The 21,780-nt window shown below is 36.7% G+C and overlaps 2 protein-coding genes across 2 annotated transcripts in view; one reads left to right on the top strand and one right to left on the bottom strand.

Moving 5' to 3' along the window:
* LOC306638408 (olfactory receptor 5B2-like) overlaps positions 1–21,780 on the top strand; it is a gene marked incomplete at both ends in the record, with an annotated part of 301,086 nt that overhangs the window by 22,968 nt on the left and 256,338 nt on the right. The window lies entirely within an intron of this gene.
* On the bottom strand, positions 7,486–8,736 carry LOC306638978 (olfactory receptor 5B3-like; the record flags this gene model as incomplete). The annotated part of the gene is made up of 1 exon (XM_079102427.1): positions 7,486–8,736. One exon carries the CDS (start codon positions 8,734–8,736, stop codon positions 7,798–7,800), a length of 939 nt encoding a protein of 312 aa, XP_078958553.1. The 3' UTR covers positions 7,486–7,797.

Here is a 21,780-nt window from a genome sequence, read left to right as displayed (position 1 = left end):
CATGACATGATTTCTATTTAGAAAATCCAAAATATTCCACCAGAAAACTTCTAGAACAAATAAATGAAGTCAGCAAAGTAACAGGATATAAAACCAATACCCATAATAAAACACATTCCTATGCATCAGTGAAGAATCTACTGAAAGAGAAATTAGGAAAATGACCTGTTGACAATAACCTCAAAAAAAAAAAAAAAAAAAAAAGTCGGGAATAGATCTAACCAAAGAGGTGAAAGACCTCTACATGAAACTTCTGAATATTTTTAAGGATAAAACACAACATTGCTAATTGTTAACTATAATCATCCTTGGGGCAATGCATTTTTCCTGTTTCTCAAAGATATCTCCAGTCTTTTCATCGAAATATAAAAAACACACAGAGAATAGGCATATCATAACATTTGAGGTCTGGGAGGGTTTTTATTTTGTTATATATTTTTTCCCTTAAAGAAAATTCATCCATTTTCTCTTTTACAGTGCACTCTGAGTCTCCCATTCCAGGCATGTGTAGTGGGTACAGTGTGCTCTGTTTGCTTAGATTGCCTGGATTCATATCACGTAATTTAACTTTATCAAATTTCAGCATCTCACCAGTAATGAAGGTGATAATAACATCATCTCTTTCTTGTAGGATGGTCAAGAAGATTATGCAATCACAGACAAGCAGCAGAACAATTTCTAACTTGCATCAGGTGTTCCATGAAGTTAAAAATATTAATGTTTCATGGCTTATAACAACTGAGATATCGTGGGTCACAAAACCAGCATTGCTCAAGCCTTCCGTGTCCCTCCCTGTGTGGGCCTGACCCCCTGCAGTGTGACTGAGACACCTGCTGGCTGGAGGACATGAACTGCAGGGGGCTAGTGTGCATTAATTCTGGGCAGGTTGGAGCACCTGCATGACCTCCAGGTGTCTCTTTCTGTCATGGAGACTGAAGAGGCTTCATGTTCAGCCTCCTTCTACTCTTTCACTTCCTGCTGACCCACCAGTCCTCTTTCCCTTCCCTTAGGACCGCTACTGCTTTCAGACCATATTTTGTTCTCCCTTAGTTTCAACAGTAAGAGAAAACATGTGATACTTGCTTTCTATGTCTGACTTATTTTGTTAACATGATGATCCCTAATTCTATCCATTTCTCTGCAAATGACATGATCTCATTCATTGGTGAATAACATTCCAGTGTGTGTGTGTGTGTGTGTGTGTGTGAATGTGTGTGCATCATATTTTATCCATTCTTCTTTGATGAGACCTATACTGATCAATATCTTGGCTGTTGTGAAATTGCCACAGGAAGCATGGATATGCACATACCTCTACTATAGGGTGATTTCCCTTTAGGTATATACCCTGGAGTTGTGTAGCTGTGTCATATGGGAGATTATTTTTAATTTTCTGAGAAACAACGCTACAGTTTTCCTACGTGTTTGTATTGATTTAGGTATTTACCAAAAATGTGTGAGGGTTTCTTTTGGTCTACTCTCTTGCTGACTTTTGTTTTTGTTATTATCATTATTATTTTATTAGTTCTATTTAGATATCCATGCCTGTAGAGTGTATTTTGACATATTATACATGCATTGAGTATAAGCCATCCTGATTAGGATCCTATTATTGTGGCTATACATGGTGTGGAGTTTCACTGGTGGTGTTCACATATAAACAGAGGGATGTTATTTCTGTTTCATTCTACAGTCTTTTCTATAACAATTTTGACTAGGGTGACATGGACTCACAAGTTGGATTGCATTTGCCTTTCATTTATTGCCTAAAACTTTTGAGCATTTATTCACATATTTATCGACCATTTGTACTTCTTTCAAGTAGTGTCTGTTTAGATCATTTATTTGTTTTCTTAATTTAATTACTCAATCTTTTGTTGTTATCCTTTTAAAATGTTTTATTAGAGCATTACTGTTATACATGCATGGAATATGATTTGCTCCATTCCAGTCTCTCCAGTGCTTCCTCTTTTCCTCTATTTCCTTTCTCAATCCCCCTCTTACCCTTCCTCACCTCTACTGGTCTTTCTTCTGCACCTTTATAGATTTATAGATGAGTGCGTTTTAGGTGTACACGAAGGTGAAACTGTGATATATCCATGCAGGTACGTAGGATCGCTTGGTCACGTTCACCACACTGCCCCTTTTCCCGTCCCTCATCCTCCCAGTGTTTCCTCTTCCTCTGCTCCACTGGTCTTCCTTCTTTTCATGGGGTTCCCTTCTCCCTTTCCTTTATCTGGACTACTTTCTGCATAAGCAAGACAACATTTGACCCTTGACTTTTTCTTTTATTCAGACAATCTTAGTTGAATTTTCATCACTTCAGATTTACAAAAATGATTTTAAGTAAATCTGTTAGTTAGCTTTATGTGTTCCTTATGAAATTATAAATGTGGAACAATGAATGCTGTTCATTTTTCTTGAAATAAATTCAGACAATTTCATTAAAATTAAGACATTTGGCACACTCTCACTTTGGTTCAGAATGGAATATACTGTGGTCTCCAGGACTAGTGGAGTCCTGTACTTGTCCTCATTAGGGGATGGTCGTGACACAATCCTGTGGTGCATTTAGACCTAATCATGCCAGCATCAAATATGATTTGCTCCAATTTAGTCCCAATTCCTTTCTCTTTCTCTCTTCTCTCTCCCTTCAGCAACCACCCCCCATCCGTTCACTTTTCCGTACTTTATATCTTAGTTGATATATTGTTTTTAAAATTAGTGTTTTATAAATATATATAAAGGTGAAATTCAATGAGGTATATTCACATAGACACATAGGATAGTTTGATAAATTTCATCCCACTGTCCCTCCACCCTCTCCCACAATCCCCTTCCTCTCCTCCTCTGATTTCTCTTCCATTTTCATGAGATTGGCCTGCATATTCTGTATACCCTGCATACCTTCTCTGAAATGAAGGAGGCACAGATTTTCTCTGATTCTGTAGGGTTTCTCTTTGTGCACTTGACTGTTTCTTTTGCTGTGAAGAAGTCTTTAGTTTTATGCCATCCATTTATTGATTTTTTGATACACTTAGAGTTGATTTCTGTGCAAGGTGAGAGTTAGGGGCTAATTTTCATTTTATTACACACAGCTTTCCAGATTTCCTCCACCAGTGGTTGGAGAGACTACCTTTTCTCTAGTGTTTGTTTTTGGCACCTTTGTCTGGTATGAGGTAACTGTATTTGTGTGGGTTTGTCTCTGTGTCTAATATTCAGTCCTATTGGTATTCTTGTCTATTTTGGTGCTAATACCATGCTGTTTTGTTTCTGTAGCTCTGTAGTATAATTTAAGGTCTGGAACTGTGATGCCTCCTGCTTTGTATTTCTCACTAAGGATTGCTTTGGCTATTCAGGGACTCTTATTTTCCGATGAAATTCATGACTTCTTTTTCTATTTCTATGAAGAGTGCCATGCAAATTTGATGGAATTGCATTGAATCCACAACCCCTCTGGAAAGCTGTATGGATATTCCTCAAAAAACTAGGAATGGATCCACCATTTGATCCAGTTATTCCACTCCTTGGCATATGTTCAAAACATTTAAAATTGGTAAAGTGACAAAGTCACATCAATATTTATAGTAGCATATTTATAATAGCTAAGCTATAGAACCAATGGAGAAGCCTATAAACAGATAAATGCATAAAGAAAATGTGATATATAATATGTATATAGGCAATATATGTGATATCTATTATATATTTTTGTGTATATATATAAATACACACAATAGAATATTAGTCAGCTGTAACAAACAATACTTTATGTCATTTGGCAGCAAATGGAAGAATCTGGAGAATAACATGCTATGTGAAATAAGCCAATCCCAAAAAATCAAAGCTCAAATATTTTCACAGATATGTGGAAGCTAAAAGACAATAAAGTGAGGAGGGGAAGAAAGAAGTTTGGTAGATTATTCAAAGGGAAACAAAATGAAGGGAGGAGGAATAAGAAAATGAAAGATAGTAGAATAAATCTAATATAATTTTCTGAAGTACACATATGGAAAGCTCAATGAATCCCAGGATTGTGCACACCCCACAATTATGGGGTCCTAATTAGAATAAGATATATTCCATGCTAATATAATCTTATCAGAGTGAATTCTGCTTTCATACATAACCAAGAAGATCTAATAAAATAAAAAGAAATAGAACACTGAAAAATAGAATTTGAAGAAGACCTGGGAAGATGGAAAGGCCTCCCATGTTCTTGGATAGGCAGAATTAATTTTGTCAAAATGGCCATACTCAAAATATGATATGCAGATTCAGTGCAATCTACATCAAAATACCAATATCATTATTCAGAATTAGTAAACAAAAAAAAAAAAAATACTGTCCTAACATTTGCATGGAGAAAGCAAAGATCCAGAATGTCCCAAGCAATCTTGAGCAATAAAAACAAGGCTGAAGGCTTCATAGAACCTGACCTTGAGTCATACTGCAGAGCTCTAATAACACAAGCAACATGGTACCGCCACGTAAGCAAACATGAAGCCCCAGGGAGCGGAGAGCAGGAGGCAAAGCCTCAGAGATGTGTTCATCTTGCCTCTGATGAAGTTGCTGAGAACATGAGGTGGAGAAAGAGTCTTTTAAACAAATGTTGCTGGGAAAACTGGACAGCCATTTGTAGAAGAATGAAGCTCGATCCCTTTTACCCTTCATGAACGTCAGCTCAAAGTGTGTGAAAGGCCTGGCAACAGACCAGGAATTACAGCTAATACTACAAAACCGAGGTTCCACACTGCAACACACAGACTCGGCCATCAGCTTCCTTAAAGAGACACCCACAGCCTAAGAAGTAACAGCAGGAATCAGCAAGTGTAATAGCATCAAAATAGAAAGCTGCCTAGTGCTTACATTTCTTTTTGTGTTTCCATCTCTTTGCTTTCTAAGCTGTATTTTGAAAATTTAAAAATCCAACTTGTATATGTTAATTCTGAATTAAGTTTTTTCTAGTCTAATATTTATGCTATATATATATATATTACAAATAATGTATATTATTTTCATGATTTTTCTCATTTGTTACCTTTTAATGTTTCACGTTTCAGGTTCATTAAGAAATATATATATGTGTGTGTATATATATATTATATATAGAAATATATATATTTATGTGTGTATATATACATATGTACAACACATAATGTTGGTGGTACTAAGGATTGAACACTGGTGTGCTCTTCTACTGAGGTACATCTCAACCTTTTAAAAAGATTTTAAGTATGCTACTTTGGTACCAGGGATTGAACTCTGAGGCACTTAACCACTGTGCACATCCCCAACCCTATTTGTATTTTATTTAGAGACAAGGTATCACTGAGTTGCTTAGTTCCTCACTTTTGCTGAGGCTGGATTTGAACTCGAGATCCTCCTGTCTCAGCCATTGGGATTAAAGGCATGCACCACCACACCTGGATTATTTTCATTTTAAGACAGGATTTCACTAAGTTGCTGAGGCTGGTCTCAAGTTTACAATGCTCCTGCTTCGTAGTCCTGAGTCTCTGGGATTATGGACATGTGATATCATACCTGGCAAGAACAATATAATTTTGTTCCATTTATTGTCAAATTTTAAGTGGAATTTTGTTTTAGTTAGCTTTTTCTCTGCTGTGACTGAAAGACCTGGTCAGAGCATTATAGAGGAGGAAAAGTTGGTTTGAAGGCTCATGGTTTCAGAGGTATCAGTCTACAGAAGGCTGACGGCAATCCTTGGGGCTCCAGGTGAGGCAGAACGTCGGGGCAGAAGAGTGTGGTGAAGGGAAGCAGCTCACATGATGATCAGGAAGCAGAGTGAGAAAGTCTCCACTGAATGGATACAAAATATATACTCCAAAGGCAAGCTACACAGTACCCACCTTCAGTTACCATCCAGTTAATCCTATCAGGGGATTAATTCACTGATTGGGTTAAGACTCTAATAACTCAATCATTTATACTCTAAAACTCCTTACACATGAGTTTTTGGGGGGAACACCTCATATCCATTCATCACAAATTAGAACTCATGCAGAATGGTCTAGAATCCATCATCTTTACCATTTGTGACTGAACTTTTTGTGGCAAATCAGTAGGATAAGGTATATCCAGACAGCTGGTAACACTGACGCTATTGAGTTACCAACCAAAGGAAGTAAAATCAGTATGTCAGTGTACATGTATGATTGCATGAATTGTATTAATCTACATCGTGTCCAACATTAGAAATGAAATGATGTACCCTGTTTGTGTACAATGAATCAAAATGCAGTCTGTAAAAAATAAATGAATCAATAAATAGAAACATCTGTAGTCCCGTGTGCATTGCAGCACTATTCCCAATAGCCAAGAAATGGAAACAAAGTGCCCATCAACTGACAAAAAGCCAAAGAAATGTGGCATATATACACAATGGAATATAGTTAATCATAAAAAAAATGTCTATAATTTGCAGCAATATGGATGGAACTGTAGGTCATTTCATTAAGTAAAATAATCAAGGCACAGAAAGAGAAATGTCACTAAATACACTCCTACTACAATCATATGTGAAATCCCAAACGGGTGATCTCATAAAAGTTGAGGGTACAGTGGTGGTTAACAGATGGTGGGGCTTGTGGGAAGGAGGGAGAGAGACAGAAAGGTCATTAGTGGGCACTAAGTTGCCATTAGATGACAAAAAGAAATTCTGCTGTTCATAGCAGGGTGACTACACAGAAAAATGATGTGCTTCACATTCCAAAAATCTAGAAGAATGGGCTTTGAATATTGATGACATAAAGAAGTGATAGAATGTGAGGAGGTGGGTTTATCCTGATTTAAACATTCCACAGTGTATACAGGTATCAAAGCATCATGTTATTCTATTAATATGTAAAGTCTGTATGTATCATTTAAAAATACATGTAATTTTTAAAAAAGATTATCATATTGTACACTATAAATTTGTGCAATTAAAATAATGATATTTAATAAAGAACAAAACTTCATTTATTCAGATTAAGAACAACCACCACGCAGACAGAAGGGAGTATTTGTGGTATGTCACACAGCTTCACAAGCATCACCATTAGCACCTGAGCACAAGCAAGCATTATTGTAGGAATACATGGAAAATATTTTTATTTTCCTTCAATTTTCTGGTACTCTGGCTATTTTGTTTTTTTAAATTTAAATTTAGGCAGGTTGGTTCTATAAAATGACTATGTGAAGATAATTTTTAATTGATGTAAGATGTTGTAGTTCCAAATATTTAGATAAAATATACCAATAAGCTTTCACTTAAAAGTATGTCAATTTTATTCTTGGATTAAAACTCTAAGAATACTTACTCAACTAAATGAATGAATAATCATAGGCAAATTAATTTTCCAACACTTTAATTATTAATTTTTTTAGCCAAAGTTAGCCACAATCTATTTCTAATTGGTAATTTTCTCCTCACTTGTTGGTGCTCACAAGTGTATACTGATAAATATATTCATGGGCACAAGATTGTTCTTTTACATGTGTGTATCTACTGGTGTGTGACAGAGAAAGTGCATATAGATCCAATGAATTACTCAAATATCCTCAATAAGGTTTTATGATAAACCAGAAACAAAATGATTTGTGATTCATCTCACCATTGTTAGATATTATATTTCTGAATATGTTTCCTTATTTCTATACAATAAACTGACTTTTGAGGAGGTAACTGTTTACTTCAGGAACTTGATTCCATAGGCATCTCAATATGTGATTCAGCACATGCAGAAGACCTGAGAGGCCTGAAATTAAGTTACTGTGTGTCCTATGATTTTAACATCAAAATCTTAGAAAGAATTTTCCCTCTAAAACTACCTTTTTAAATGCGCTCTTGACCTCCTTGTTCCTGAGGCTGTAGACCAAGGGGTTCAGCATGGGGATGACCATAGTGTAAAAGATGGAGACGATCTTGTCTGTGTCCATGGAGTGGCTGGAGCTGGGCTGTAAGTACATGAAGATAATTGTCCCATAGAAGATGGAGACTGCAGTGAAGTGGGAGGCACAGGTGGACAGAGCCTTCTGGTATCCTGCAGCTGAGCGTATCTTTAGGATGGTGATAAATATGAATAGGTAGGATACCAAGATAACTAGGAGGGCAAAAAAGACATTGAAGCTGGCTACATAAACAAGAACCAGCTCATTGACATGTCTATCAGAGCAAGACAGAGACATGACTGCTGGAATATCACAGAAGAAGTGGTGGACCACGTTGGACTCACAGAAGGAGAGACTGAATGTCTCCCCCACGTGGATGGAGGCATTCAGGAGACCACAGATATGGCAGCCTATGGCCAGACAGGCACACACACTTGTGGTCATGGTGGTGGAGTAATGGAGGGGTTTGCACACAGCTGCAAAACGGTCATATGCCATGGATGCTAAGAGGAAATTCTCCACAGTGGCAAAGGCTGCAAAAAAGAACATCTGAGCAGCACAATCACTGTAGGAGATGACCTTGTGTCCAAGAAGGAGCCCGGCCATGACCGTGGGAGTGACAGCTGAGGAGTATCCAACGTCTACCAGAGACAGGTTGCCAAGGAAAGCATACATGGGAGTGTGGAGACGAGAATCAGTGAGAATCAAAACAATCATCCCGAGGTTTCCAACAACATTAATGAAATAGATAAGCATGAGCAAGATAAAGAGGGCCACTCGTAGTCCTGGGGCATTGGTTAGTCCTAGGAGGATGAACTCTGTGACTTCTGTCCTGTTCTCCATCTGTGCATCAGTGTAATTTTGGGATCAGGAAATGCTCTTTAGCAAAGAGAAATGAAGGTCAAAATGTTAAGAGGATTGTGAAATCAATATCGCACTGACACTGAAACATTTACACATCAGGTAAATTATTTTATTAGCACAATAGTGCACATTTCAAAATTTACCCTGTGTAATTGTGAACTTACCCACAATCTTCAATGCATTGATTATTTACAGAGTTACAAATTTTTGAACTTGAAAATTCAACCCAAGTCAAACTCTATTTTTCAAATTTTATATAATTTAAAGTAATATTTGCTAAACTATGAATCTTACCATATGACATGTTGGGAAACATGTATATAGTTATGTATACATGATTATATATGTAATATAGATTCATATGTGTCATACTTCACACACACGTGTGTGCACAAACACACACACATGATTGTCTACCAATTCTGTTTTTCTTGGTCTAGCAAAAACTTACTTTTGGGATGCTCACTTCACAGGATTGCTCTGGATACTATTATTGAATTCTGGGTTGAATAATTTAGTCATGGTTACACAGTGTTAATAGCAAGTCAATCTTTGAATCCAAGCAGAGTGTTTCCCAAGTAAAATTGTAATAATCATTTGTAAATCAAGTTGTTTTAGTTCCGCTCATAGTTACAGTGTCTTCATTAATGCAACTCAGCATGTAGGGTTTCACAGTGTAGTCACTGAGTTATGTGTACAGTGAATGTCCTCAGATAAAGGGGCCAGTGTGCACCTGCACAGGCAGCAGAAGCAGTTCTGAACAGAAGCATCTCATACATGTGTGGATTCTAGAAAAAATTTCAATTCAGCCCTGCTATTTAGTACTTATGAGTCATTTTTCCTAACCCAATTCTGCTGAAGCTCATCTTTACAATGTGTAAAAATGAAAGAAAACAATGGTGTATAACTCAAAATACTATTGTGAGGATTAAATGTGAATAAAAGTAACCTCTAAGTTCTAGGTGATTATGACCTTGTAAGTGTCAGCCTTAAGAATCATCAATGCAATGATGGACTGCACATATGTGGGCTTAGGAAGAAAGGGGGCAGTATGCCAAGCTTCAGGACTGGGTGAGCACTACAGTCTTGTAGACTACTCTTGATTGGCATTTTTTCTCACGCTGGATTGCTGAGATTTTCTAAGCTTTCCAGTAGCTTTTCCTCTGTTCTTCCTCCACCCATGATTGGCTGCTCTAGCACTACACCTCCCTCGTTTTTCTGTTGTGGTTCAATTTCTTCTTGAAAACAGTACTTTAGCTTACACTGAATGAATATCCAGTTCTTATACCAATTCTTTATAGTACATTCACATATTTCAATCACAGAGATTGAGGTTTGAAAATTTATGATTTGTGACTTGACTTAAACTTGCAGACCTTTTTTGGAAGCACATTCCACGTTGTAAATATGTATTGAAGTGTCACATGTACTCCATGAATGTACACGCTTATATGTCCAAGAAAACTTTTAAAAATATGCAAACTTAAAAAATGTTTTTTGAATGCGTTTCTGGATGGGAGCAATGACTTAATTCTTTGTATTTGAATATGAAATCTTAGGAAGGTAACCACCCAATGCTCATGAGTATTCCCACCATCTTCTCCTTAACTTTCAGCAACCTCACTGCATGAACAGACCCTGAAGGCATTGTGTTTCCAGTTTTAACACACATGACCACTTTTTAGCGTATGTTATGTTCTATGAAAAATGAGGAGATCTTTTTACAGGAGAGAGAGAGAGAGAGAGAGAGAGAGAGAGAGAGAGAGAGAGAGAGAGAGAGAGAGAGAGAGAGAGAGTGTATTTCGCATGTGCAGGTATTTTTATCTTACCTGTAAGGCAAATTAATATTTGTGCAGTCTTGTGATGTGAGGCTCTATTATTATAATACACCTAGAATAAGGAAGATTAGAGATTTAACCCAGGGAGGACCTCACTCCCAGCCCATTCTTTTATTCACATCAATGTCAATGTGTATGGATGTGCCTGAGATATTGACAGCTATGGAGAATATATTAAAATGCAAGCCAGAAATTATGAATTTTGTATGGTTTCTTCTGTAGCTTAAATGAAGACCATGTTACTTGTCTGAATTTTACCTACCATAATAAACTTACACACAGTTAAGATGAAATAACCACCTAATTGTCCAGAGCATTGTCTGTACTATTATTTTTGACTGCAATTTCTAGGTTTAGCAAAATAATGATATTTCCTGAGTACCATAGACCTCTAGTGAAATAACTTTTGATATGTACACCCCAGATCCACCTCAGTTTCAAAGAAAAACATTTTAATCATCTTTCCATGCTCAGTAAGTTATAGAGAACATAGCTGTCCAACTATGTTTCTCAAATCACAGTTTTTACTAAGGAATGTTGAATATTGAAACTTACCTTCCTCCTTGGAAACACAGAACGATCTTCAACAGTGACCCTGAAATCTGAAATTCAGCCACAGATTGATGCATCCATTATGTTAGAGAGGCTCTCTGTCTCAGGGAGTGGTCAAGGGTTCCAAGCTGCCCAGGCAGGAAGGAAACAGTGGAAGGTGTGGTATTAACATGGATTCAAGTCCTGAGTCCATTGTGCATCTTTGTAAGGTCTTTGGAGGAGTCTCTCACCTCCTCCTTGGTTGAAAAACAAATGCAGTAAAATGACCTCTTCCACAAAATGCATAGAATTGTGTTTTTTTTTTTTTTTTTTTTTTTTTGTGTGTGTGTGTGTGTGTGTGTGCGGTGGTAGGGATTTGAACCCAGGACCTTGTGCTTGCAAGGAAAGCACTCTACCAACTGAGCTGTATCCCCAACCCAGAATTGTACCTTTAAGGAGCAAATAAGGAAGTGCCTATAAACCTACTGATCATTTCAAGTCATTCAATGCAATTTTTATTTTGAGGTATTCCCCTTGTCATGTTGTAGGCTCCTAGAAAACCCCAAACTCTGAAGAAGTCCTGTGTTCAAGCACATCTAGGGACATTCAGATAAAGAAATGATGGTCAAAGGAAGTAGAGTGAAAATATAGTCCCTGTGAAGTGAAGTCACCTGGAGTCATGTTGAATTTCAGAAGCTAATATACAGGGATCGAGAGTCAACTATGAAGACATGGATCTCTCAGAGGATGCCCTCAAGGGAGCATCTGTACAAGGACTCTTTCCTCTTGTCTTGGCAAGCAACAATTGAACTGCCTGTGGGGATCAATTTGGATTTTTGAGTGTGCACATGTGTTTTGTATTGAATGTTAATGTATAGATAACAGGAATATGCATACATTATAGCACACAGTTGTAGTTTTTTGTTACATATATAGCTATGTCACCACTACCCAAATCACCTACACCAATTTCCAACCTTTCCCATGACCAACCTCTTCTTTTATCCCAGTGTCTTGGAAACCTCTCAACAAATTTTCATCTCATTTGACTTTTGCAAGAATGTCTCCCACTAGAACATGTGGTTTGTGATTGTGTCATCATTTACTTAGCATAAATTGATTTGAGGTCCATCTATTTTGTTAACTGTACCTTAATGGATCTTTTATGGACTTATGTTTCATAAAATCAAATGTACACATTGCTTTTGTCATTTCCTGGTGCAGGACCATTTTTGTTGATTCCAGTGTTTTGGTAATTATGAATAAAGTTGATCTCAACATTGGCTAACTTTTCTTATGTGAGTGTAGGCTTTTCTTTCATTAGAGCTAATACCTAGGAATTGGATTGCTTGGTCAAACTGTAAACATGTTTAATTGAACTGTTTTAACTCTCAACGTTCAGCTCAATAAAGGAAGGTCAAAGGGAGTAGGATTGAAATCTCATCTCTCTGAATTGAGGTGACTGGAGTCATGTTGACTCTCGGAACCTAGTACACAGGGACCAGGAATGTTTACAGAGAATGGCAAAACTGTTTTCAGAAGTGGTTCTATCAGTTTTCATTCTCAAGAACAATTTGTTCCAATTTTATCATATCTTATTTTGCACTTAAATTTAGTTTTTATTTTAGTTTCATGTTTGTAGTTTCTCAATGATGGTTCAAATTTTCCCAGTGAAATCTTTATATTATGACATTTTATTTTTATTATTAGTGTTTCATTTTATTATTCATTTGACAGATCATAGCAGATTGTCTTTTGGGGTATGTGGTGTGATGTTTATATTTAGACATGTTATCTCAAACTAGGAATACTTAAGTTATCCATCATTGAAAATATTTATTATATCTTTGTGTCATTAATATGCAAATCTTCCTTCTAGAGGTTTTTGTATTTTTAATTTCTTCTAGTTAGTTACACATGACAGTAGAATGCACTATGACACATCATATGTAAATGGAGCGTAATTTCTCATTCTTCTGGTTGTACATGATGTACACCCTCACAGGTCACGTAGTCAAATATGTACATAGGAGACTAATGTCTGATTCATTCAACTATCCTTCTGCCCTGATACCTACTCCTGTTCCTTTACTTCCCTCTACCTAATTTAAAATAAGTCTATCCCTCCGTAGTGCTGTCCCTATCGTGAATTAGTATCTGTATATTGGAGAAAACTTTTGGCCTTTGGGTTTTGGGTGTTGGCTTATTTTCCTTAGCATTATATTTTCCAGTTCCATCCATTTATCAGCAAATGCCATTATTTTATTCTTCTTTAAGGCTGAATAATATTTCATGGTGTATATGTACCACATGACATGATTTTCTATTTAGAATATCCAAAATATTCCACCAGTAAACCTCTAGAACAAATATATGAATTCAGCAAAGTAGCAGGATATAAAACCAACACCCATAAATAAAACACATTCCTATATACCAGTGAAGAATCTACTGAAAGAGAAATTAGGAAAATGACCACATTCACTATAGTCTCAAAAAAAAAAAAAAAAAAACTTGGGAAAAGATCTAACCAAAGAGGTGAAAGACCTCTACATGAAACCTTCTGAATATTTTTAAGGATAAAACACAATATTGCTAATTGTTAAATATAATTATCCTTGGGGCAATGCATTTTTCCTGTTTCTCAAAGATATCTCCAGTCTTTTCATCAAAATATAAAAAACACACAGAGAATTAGCATATCATAACATTTGAGGTCTGGGAGGGTTTTTATTTTGTTATATATTTTTTCCCGTAAAGAAAATTCATCCATTTTCTCTTTTACAGTGCACTCTGAGTCTCCCATTCCAGGCATGTGTAGTGGGTACAGTGTGCTCTGTTTGCTTAGATTGCCTGGATTCATATCACGTAATTTAACTTTATCAAATTTCAGCATCTCACCAGTAATGAAGGTGATAATAACATCATCTCTTTCTTGTAGGATGGTCAAGAAGATTATGCAATCACAGACAAGCAGCAGAACAATTTCTAACTTGCATTAGGTGTTCCATGAAGTTCAAAATATTAATATTTCAGGGCTTATAACAACTGAAATAGCATGGGTTACAAAACCAGCATTGCTCAAGCCTTCCATGTCCCTCCCTGTGTGGGCCTGACCCCCTGCAGTGTGACTGAGACACCTGCTGGCTGGAGAACATGAACTGCAGGGGGCTAGTGTGCATTAATTCTGGGCAGGTTGGAGCACCTGCATGACCTCCAGGTGTCTCTCTCTGTCATGGAGCCTGAAGAGGCTTCAGGTTCAGCCTCCTTCTACTCTTTCACTTCCTGCTGACCCACCAGTCCTCTTTCCCTTCCCTTAGGACCGCTACTGCTTTCAGACCATATTTTGTTCTCCCTTAGTTTCAACAGTAAGAGAAAACATGTGATACTTGCTTTCTATGTCTGACTTATTTTGTTCACATGATGATCCCTAATTCTATCCATTTCTCTGCAAATGACATGATTTCATTCATTGGTGAATACCATTCCAGTGTGTGTGTTTGTGTGTGTTTGTATGTGTGCATAATAGTTTCTTATCCACTCGTCTTTGATGAGACCTACCCTGATTCATATCTTGTTTGTTGTGAAATTGTCACAGAAAGCATGAATATGCATATACCTCTATTGTAGAGTGATTTCCCTTTAGGTATATACCCAGGAGTTGTGTATCTGTGTCATATGGGAGATCTCTGTTTAATATTATGAAAAATTACAGCTTTCCAAAGTTTTTGTACTGATTTAGACACTCATCAAAAATGTGTGTATGTTTTTTTTCCTCTACTTTCTTTCTGGCATTTGTTTTTATTACTATTATTATTATTTTATGAGTCCTATTTAGATATCCATGACTGTAGGGTGTATTTTGATATATTATACACACATGGAGTATAACACATTCTAAAAAGGATCCTATTATTGTGGCTCTAAATAGTGTGGAGTTTCACTGGTGGTGTTCTCATATGAACATAGGGAAGTTATGTCTGATTCATTCCACAGTCTTTCCTATAACAATCCTGACTAAAGCCCAACCCCCGCCACCAGGAACAGTCACTGGTCTCCCCCACCGCCGAGCGACACTGAGCCTGCCTCAGTGCTGACTCAGTACACCCTGGCTGGGGCTCTCCTGCTTCTTTGGAGGCTGGTGCAGGCATCTTGAATTATTCCTGAAGGCACGAACACCATCATTGGAAGGGCAGCTCCCTTCCTGAGACACCTATAGAAGCCTGGAAGCCTTTTGTCAGGTACCTGTTTTTACTCTCTTACATCCTACACACTTCACCAATCTCTTGTTCATAACTAAAATCACTGTGAATAGTAATTGAACTCATCCTGTTCATTACAATAATGTTAAAGTCTTTATAGGGGCTCTCTGGTTCAGGTCTGCATTTTCTCTGTATTGGGTGCTACTGATACTGATCTCCCCTTCGAAGAAGAGGTACTGGAAAATTGCAGGGTCATAATAAGCCTGCGGGGCGGGGGGGGGGGGGGGCTTCAGTACCTCTGATCTTCACTGCTAGAGGAGAATATATAGAAACAATATGAAGAAACAGGGGAAGAAGTGTCCCAAACAATTCTATCATATCCTATTGTGATAGAATCCAATGACAGCATGGCAATAGAAATGACAGAAAGAGTTTAGAATCTGCATAATTAAAATGATCCATGAAGCAAAAGATGAGGTAAGAAAGCAAATGCAGGCAATGCATGATCCTTCCAGTAAACAGTTAAAAGAGCAATACAGAGGTACAGATTCTGAAAAAAAACAAACAGAAATACTTGAATCAAAAAACAATAAACCAAATTAAAAACTCAATAGAAAGCATCACCAACAGAATAGAACTGGTGGAAGACAGAATCTGAGACAATGAAGGCAAAATATTTAGTCTTGAAAATAAGGTTGAACAAACTGAGAAGATGTTAAGAAGTCATGAATGGAACCTCCAAGAATTATGGGATATCATGAAATGACCAAATTTTAAAATTATTGAGATTGAGGAAGGCACAGAGATACAAACCAAAGGAATGAACAACCTGTTTAACGAAATAATATCTGAAAATTTCCCAAGCCTGAAAAAGGAAATGGAAAATCAAATACAAGAGGCTTAAAGAACACCAGGTGCACAAAATTACAATAAAGCCACACCAAGACACATTATAATGAAAATACCTCACATACAAGATAAGATAGGATTTTAAAGGCTGCGAGAGAAAAGTGTCAGATTACGTATAGGGGGAAATCAATATGGATATCAGCAGATTTCTTAGCCCAGAATCTAAAAGCACGAAGGGCCTGGAACCATGTATTTCAAGCTCTGAAAGAACATGGATGCCAACCAAGAATCCTATACTCAGCAAGACTAACCTACAGATTTGATGATGAAATAAAATCTTTCCATGAAAAACGAAAGTTAAAAGAATTTACAAATAGAAAGCATGCTCTACAGAACATTCTCAAGAAAATATTTCATGAGGAGGAAGTGAAAAACAACAATACAAGTCAGCATAGGGAGGAACTACCCTAAAGGAAAAGCCAATCAAAGGAGAAACCAAATCAAGTTAAAAACAAAAATAAGCCAAAATGACCAGGAATACAATATCACATATCACAATAACAACCCTGAATGTTAATGGCCTAAACTCAATAATCAAAAGACATAGACTGGCAGATTGGATTAAAAGAAGATCCAATGATATGCTACCTTCAAAAGACTCATCTCATAGCAAAAGACATCCACAGACTAAAGGTGAAAACATGGGGAACAACATACCATGCACATGGACCCAGTAAAAAATCAGGGGTCTCCATCCTTGTACCAGATAAAGTGGACTTCAATTCTTAGTTAGTCATAAGAGATAAAGAAGGACATTTCATACTGCTTAAGGGAAGCATAAAACAGCAAGATATACCAATTTTAAATATTTATGCCTCAAATAATGGAGCATCTATGTACATCAAGCCCTTCTCAATTTTAAGAATCAAATAGACCAAAACACAATAATAGTGGGGGACTTTAACACACCGCTCTCACCACTGGATAGATCCTCCAAACAAAAACTGAACAAAGAAATAATAGAACTAAATGATACAAACAATGATATAGACTTAATGAACATTTACACAGCATTTCATCCATCATCGAGTGAATATACTTTCTTCTCAGCAGCTCGTGGCTCCTTCTCCAAAATAGACCATATACTATGCCACAAAGAAGCCATTAAAATACAGAAAAATAAAGATCCCACCCTGTATCCTATCAGACCATAATGGAATGCAATTAGAAATGAATGATAAAATAACAAAAAAAAAAAACCAAAAAACTACTCCTACACCTGGAGACTAAAAAATATGCTATTGAATAATGCAATGATAACAGAAGACATCAGGGAAGAAATAAAAAAAATTATTAGAGATAAATGAGAATAATGACACAACATATCAAAATCTCTGGGACTCTCTGAAAGTAGTACTAAGAGGAAAGTTCATTGCATAGAGCTCATATATTAAAAAAAAATAAAAAGTCAACAACTAAATGACTTACATTACATCTCAAAGCCCTGGAAAAAGAAGAACAGATCAACACCAAAAGTAGCAGAAGACAGGAAATAATTAAAATCAGAACTGAAATCAATGAAATTTAAGCAAGAGAAACAATTCAATAAATTGACAAAACAAAAAGTTGGTTCTTTGAAAAAGTAAACAAAATTGATAAACCCCTAGCCACACTAACGAAGAGGAGAGAGAAAACTCAAATTACTAGAAATCATGATGAAAAAGGAAAGATCATGACAGACACCATTGAAATACATAACATAATTAGAAGCTACTTTGAAAATCTATATACATACAATGGAATGTTACTCAGCCATAAAGAATAATAAAATTATGGCATTTGCAGGCAAATGGATGAAATTGGAGAATATCATGCTAAGTGAGATAAGCCAATCTCAAAAAACAATAGATCTCACTGATAAGTGGATGATGACACATAATGGGGGTGGGAGGGGGCAAAAATGGAGGAAGGAGGGACTGTATAGAGGGAAAAGAGGGATGGAAGGGGTGGGGGGGGGGAGGGAAAAATAACAGAATGAATCAAACACCATTACCCTATTTAAATGTATGATTACACAAGTGGTATGTCTTTACTCCATGTACAAACAGAGAAACAACATGTATCCCATTTGTTTACAGTAAAAATAAATTAAAAAAAAGAAAATCTATTCTATAACAAAATTGCAAATATTGAAGACATTGACAAATTTTTAGAGACATATGATCCTCCCAAATTGAATCAGGAAGACATACACAATCTAAACAGATCAATTTCAAGCACCAAAATAGAGGAAGCCATCAAAATCCTACCAACCAAGAAAAGTCCAGGACCAGATGAATTCTCAGCTGAATTATATAAGACCTTTAAAGAAGAACTAATACCAATACTCCTCAAAGTATTTCAGGACATAGAAAAGAAGAGAACCCTTCCAAATTCATTCTAATGAGGCTAGTATCTCTCTGATACCAAAACCAGAAAAAGACACATCACGGAAGGAAAACTTTAGGCCAATATCCCTGATGAACATAGATCCAAAAATCCTTAACAAAATACTGGCAAATTGAATACAAAAATATATTAAAAAGATAGTGCACCATGATCAAGGGGGGTTTATCTCAGGGATGCAAGGTTGGTTCAACATCTGGAAATCAATAACTGTAATTCATCACATCAATAGACTTAAAGTGAAGGATCACATGATAATTTCAATATGCTGAGAAAGTGTTTGATAAAATACAGCACCCCTTCATGCCTAAAACACTAGAAAAAATAGGAATAGTAGGAACATACCTCAACATTGTAAAGGCTATCTATGCTAATCCCACAGTCAATCATTCTTAATGGAGAAAAACTGAAAGCATTCCCTCTAAAAACTGGAACAAGACTGGATGCCCTCTTTCACCACTTCTATTCAACATCATCCTTGAAACACTTGCCAGAGCAATTAAACAGACCAAAGAAATTAAAGGGATATGAATAGTAACGCTGTCACTATTTGCTGATGACATGATCCTATATTTAGAAGATCCAAAACACTCCACTAGAAAACTTCTAGAACTAATAAATGAATTCAGCAAAGTAGTAGGATATAAAATCAATATATACAAATCTAATGCATTTCTATTAATAAGTGATGAATTCTCTTAAAGAGAAATTAGGAAAACCACTCCATTCACAATAGCCTTAAAAAAAAAAAAAAAACTACTTTGGAATTAATCTAATGAAAGAGGTGAAAGACCTCTACAATGAAAACTATTAAACATTAAAGAAAGAAATGGAAAAAAACCTTCGAAGATGGAAATATTTCCCATGTTCTTGTATAGGCAGAATTAATATTGTCAAAATGGCCATTCTACCAAAGGCACTATACAGATTCAACACAATTCCAATTAAAATTCCAATGACATTCCTTGTAGAAATAGAGAAAGCAATCATGAACTTCATCTGGAAGAACAAGAGACCTCAAATAGCCAAAACAATCCTGAATAGAAAAAGTGAAACAGGAGTTATCACAATACCAGACCTTAAACTATACTACAGAGCAATAGTAACAAAAAATGGCATGGTATCAACACCAAAATAGACAGGCAGACCTGTATTCTATTCTACAGAATAGAAGACAAAGAGACAAAACCACACAAATACATTCACCTCATACTAGACAAAGGAGCCAAAAACATATAATGGAGAAAAGATAGCCTGTTCAACAAATGGTGCTGGGAAAACTGAAAATCCATATGCAGTAAAATGAAATAAAACCTCTATCTCTCATCCTGCACAAAACTCAACTCAAAATGGATCAAAGACATAGGAATTAGACCAAAGAGTCTGCACCTAACAGAAGTCAAATTAGGCCCGAATCTTCATCATGTTGTCTTAGGATCAGATGTCCTCAACAAGACTCCCAAAGCACAAGAAATCAAAGCAAGAATCAATAAATGGGATGGACTCAAACTAAAAAGTCTCAGCAAAGGATACACTCAAGAATGTGAATAGAAAGCCTACAGAGTGAGAGAAAATCTTCTCCACATGCACTTCAGATAGAGCACTTATCTCCAAAATTTAAAGAACTTATGTGGGCTGGCAGGGAGCCAAAGGGCATGCTTGGTGTGCCTGGACTAAAACAGGAAGCTATTACAATTGGCTACATGTATGCTTGAGCTCGTGATTGCGTGACCTTTAACAGGATTAGGTGGACATATCTGATCGAAATTGCTTATGCATGAGACTGCTTATATATAGAGGGTGTTATCTGAATAAAAAAAAAAAAAAAAAAAGAAGCTCCTTCATGACAATCTGAGGTGTACGTGTCTTTATCTCCCACTGGATAGCAACATTTGGTGGCCCGTATGGGGAACGGTGAGTGCTCAGGTAAGTAATAAAGGAGAAAATTCTTCACTAGCACATTCAACTAGCAGTCAACTAGCAGGTTTCCCTATTCGAGGAAACAGTGGCCTTAAGGTATTAACAGAAGGCTCCCCTAGTGAGGGAACTTAGGAGAAGGCTGTCCCAAGAGAAAGCAAAGGACGTCCTGTAGTAAATGAATGTGTGTAAGGTGTTAGTTGTGTTAATATTTTTGTTACTTTTTCTTGTTTGGTTTCTGTTTATTGTTGTTGTGGTGATCAGAGAGGCCATATTATAGCCATGGGATCGGAAATTTCACGGATTCGCATGGAAGGCTCTCTTAAGGCATTGTTAAGAGAAAATGGAACTCCATTAAAGTCTAAAACTGTGCGGACATTCCTTAAAATTATAGAAGAAGCCTGTCCTTGGTTCTTAGAAGAAGGGCTCTTTACTGTCCCTCAGTGGGAGCATTTGGGAAAGGACCTCTGTAAACAAAATGAAAAAACACCTCTCCCTCTTGGTACTTTGCCTATATGAACATTAGTTCATTTCTGTCTGACTTCCAAAAAACCAAAATTTCAAGAACAGCTAAGAGAAGGGGAAGAGATATTAGAAACTGTAAAAAAAGAACAATCAAGTCGAGCTTCTGAAAGAGAAAGTAGATGTTCAGACTCAGAACAGGGATGTGACTCTGAAGAACAGGAACTATCTGAGACAGAGCTAGAAAAGAAATTCTCTCAGTGGCATTTAGCCCCTACCATGCCGCGCCCTCTGGTGTCCAGGTCACTACTCTTTTCCAAGTTGTAGGGGCATATGTACCAGCTGCACAGGGGCGGCCCCCAGACAGTGGGCTGATGTAGAATCTCGATCAGTGTTCCCAATATTCCCAGTATTTGAAGATCAAAACAATCAGCGATATCATCAAATATTAGATATAAAATTAGTGAAACAGTTAAAAGAGGCAGTTATGTCCTATGGAGTACAAGCTACATTTACCATTTCTTTATTAGAGAATGTTGCAAGTCAAAATCTTACTCCAACTTATTGGGGTAATTTAGCAAAAGCATGTTTATCTGGGTGACAATATCTTATGTGGAAGGTGGCCAACCAGGAGTTATGTTCTGATACTACCTGATGTAATGCAGTTGCGGTCAATCCTCAATGGAATCTAGACATGCTGACAGACCAAGGACCATATGAAGGGCAAGGTAATCAGATTAATTTCCACCCCGGTGTGTATCAACAAATTAGTGCTGCTG

Source organism: Sciurus vulgaris (genome assembly GCF_902686455.1).
Source record: "Sciurus vulgaris genome assembly, chromosome: 11".
In the NCBI taxonomy this organism is placed as follows: domain Eukaryota; kingdom Metazoa; phylum Chordata; class Mammalia; order Rodentia; family Sciuridae; genus Sciurus; species Sciurus vulgaris.
This window is presented reverse-complemented; position numbering and strand designations above follow the sequence as displayed.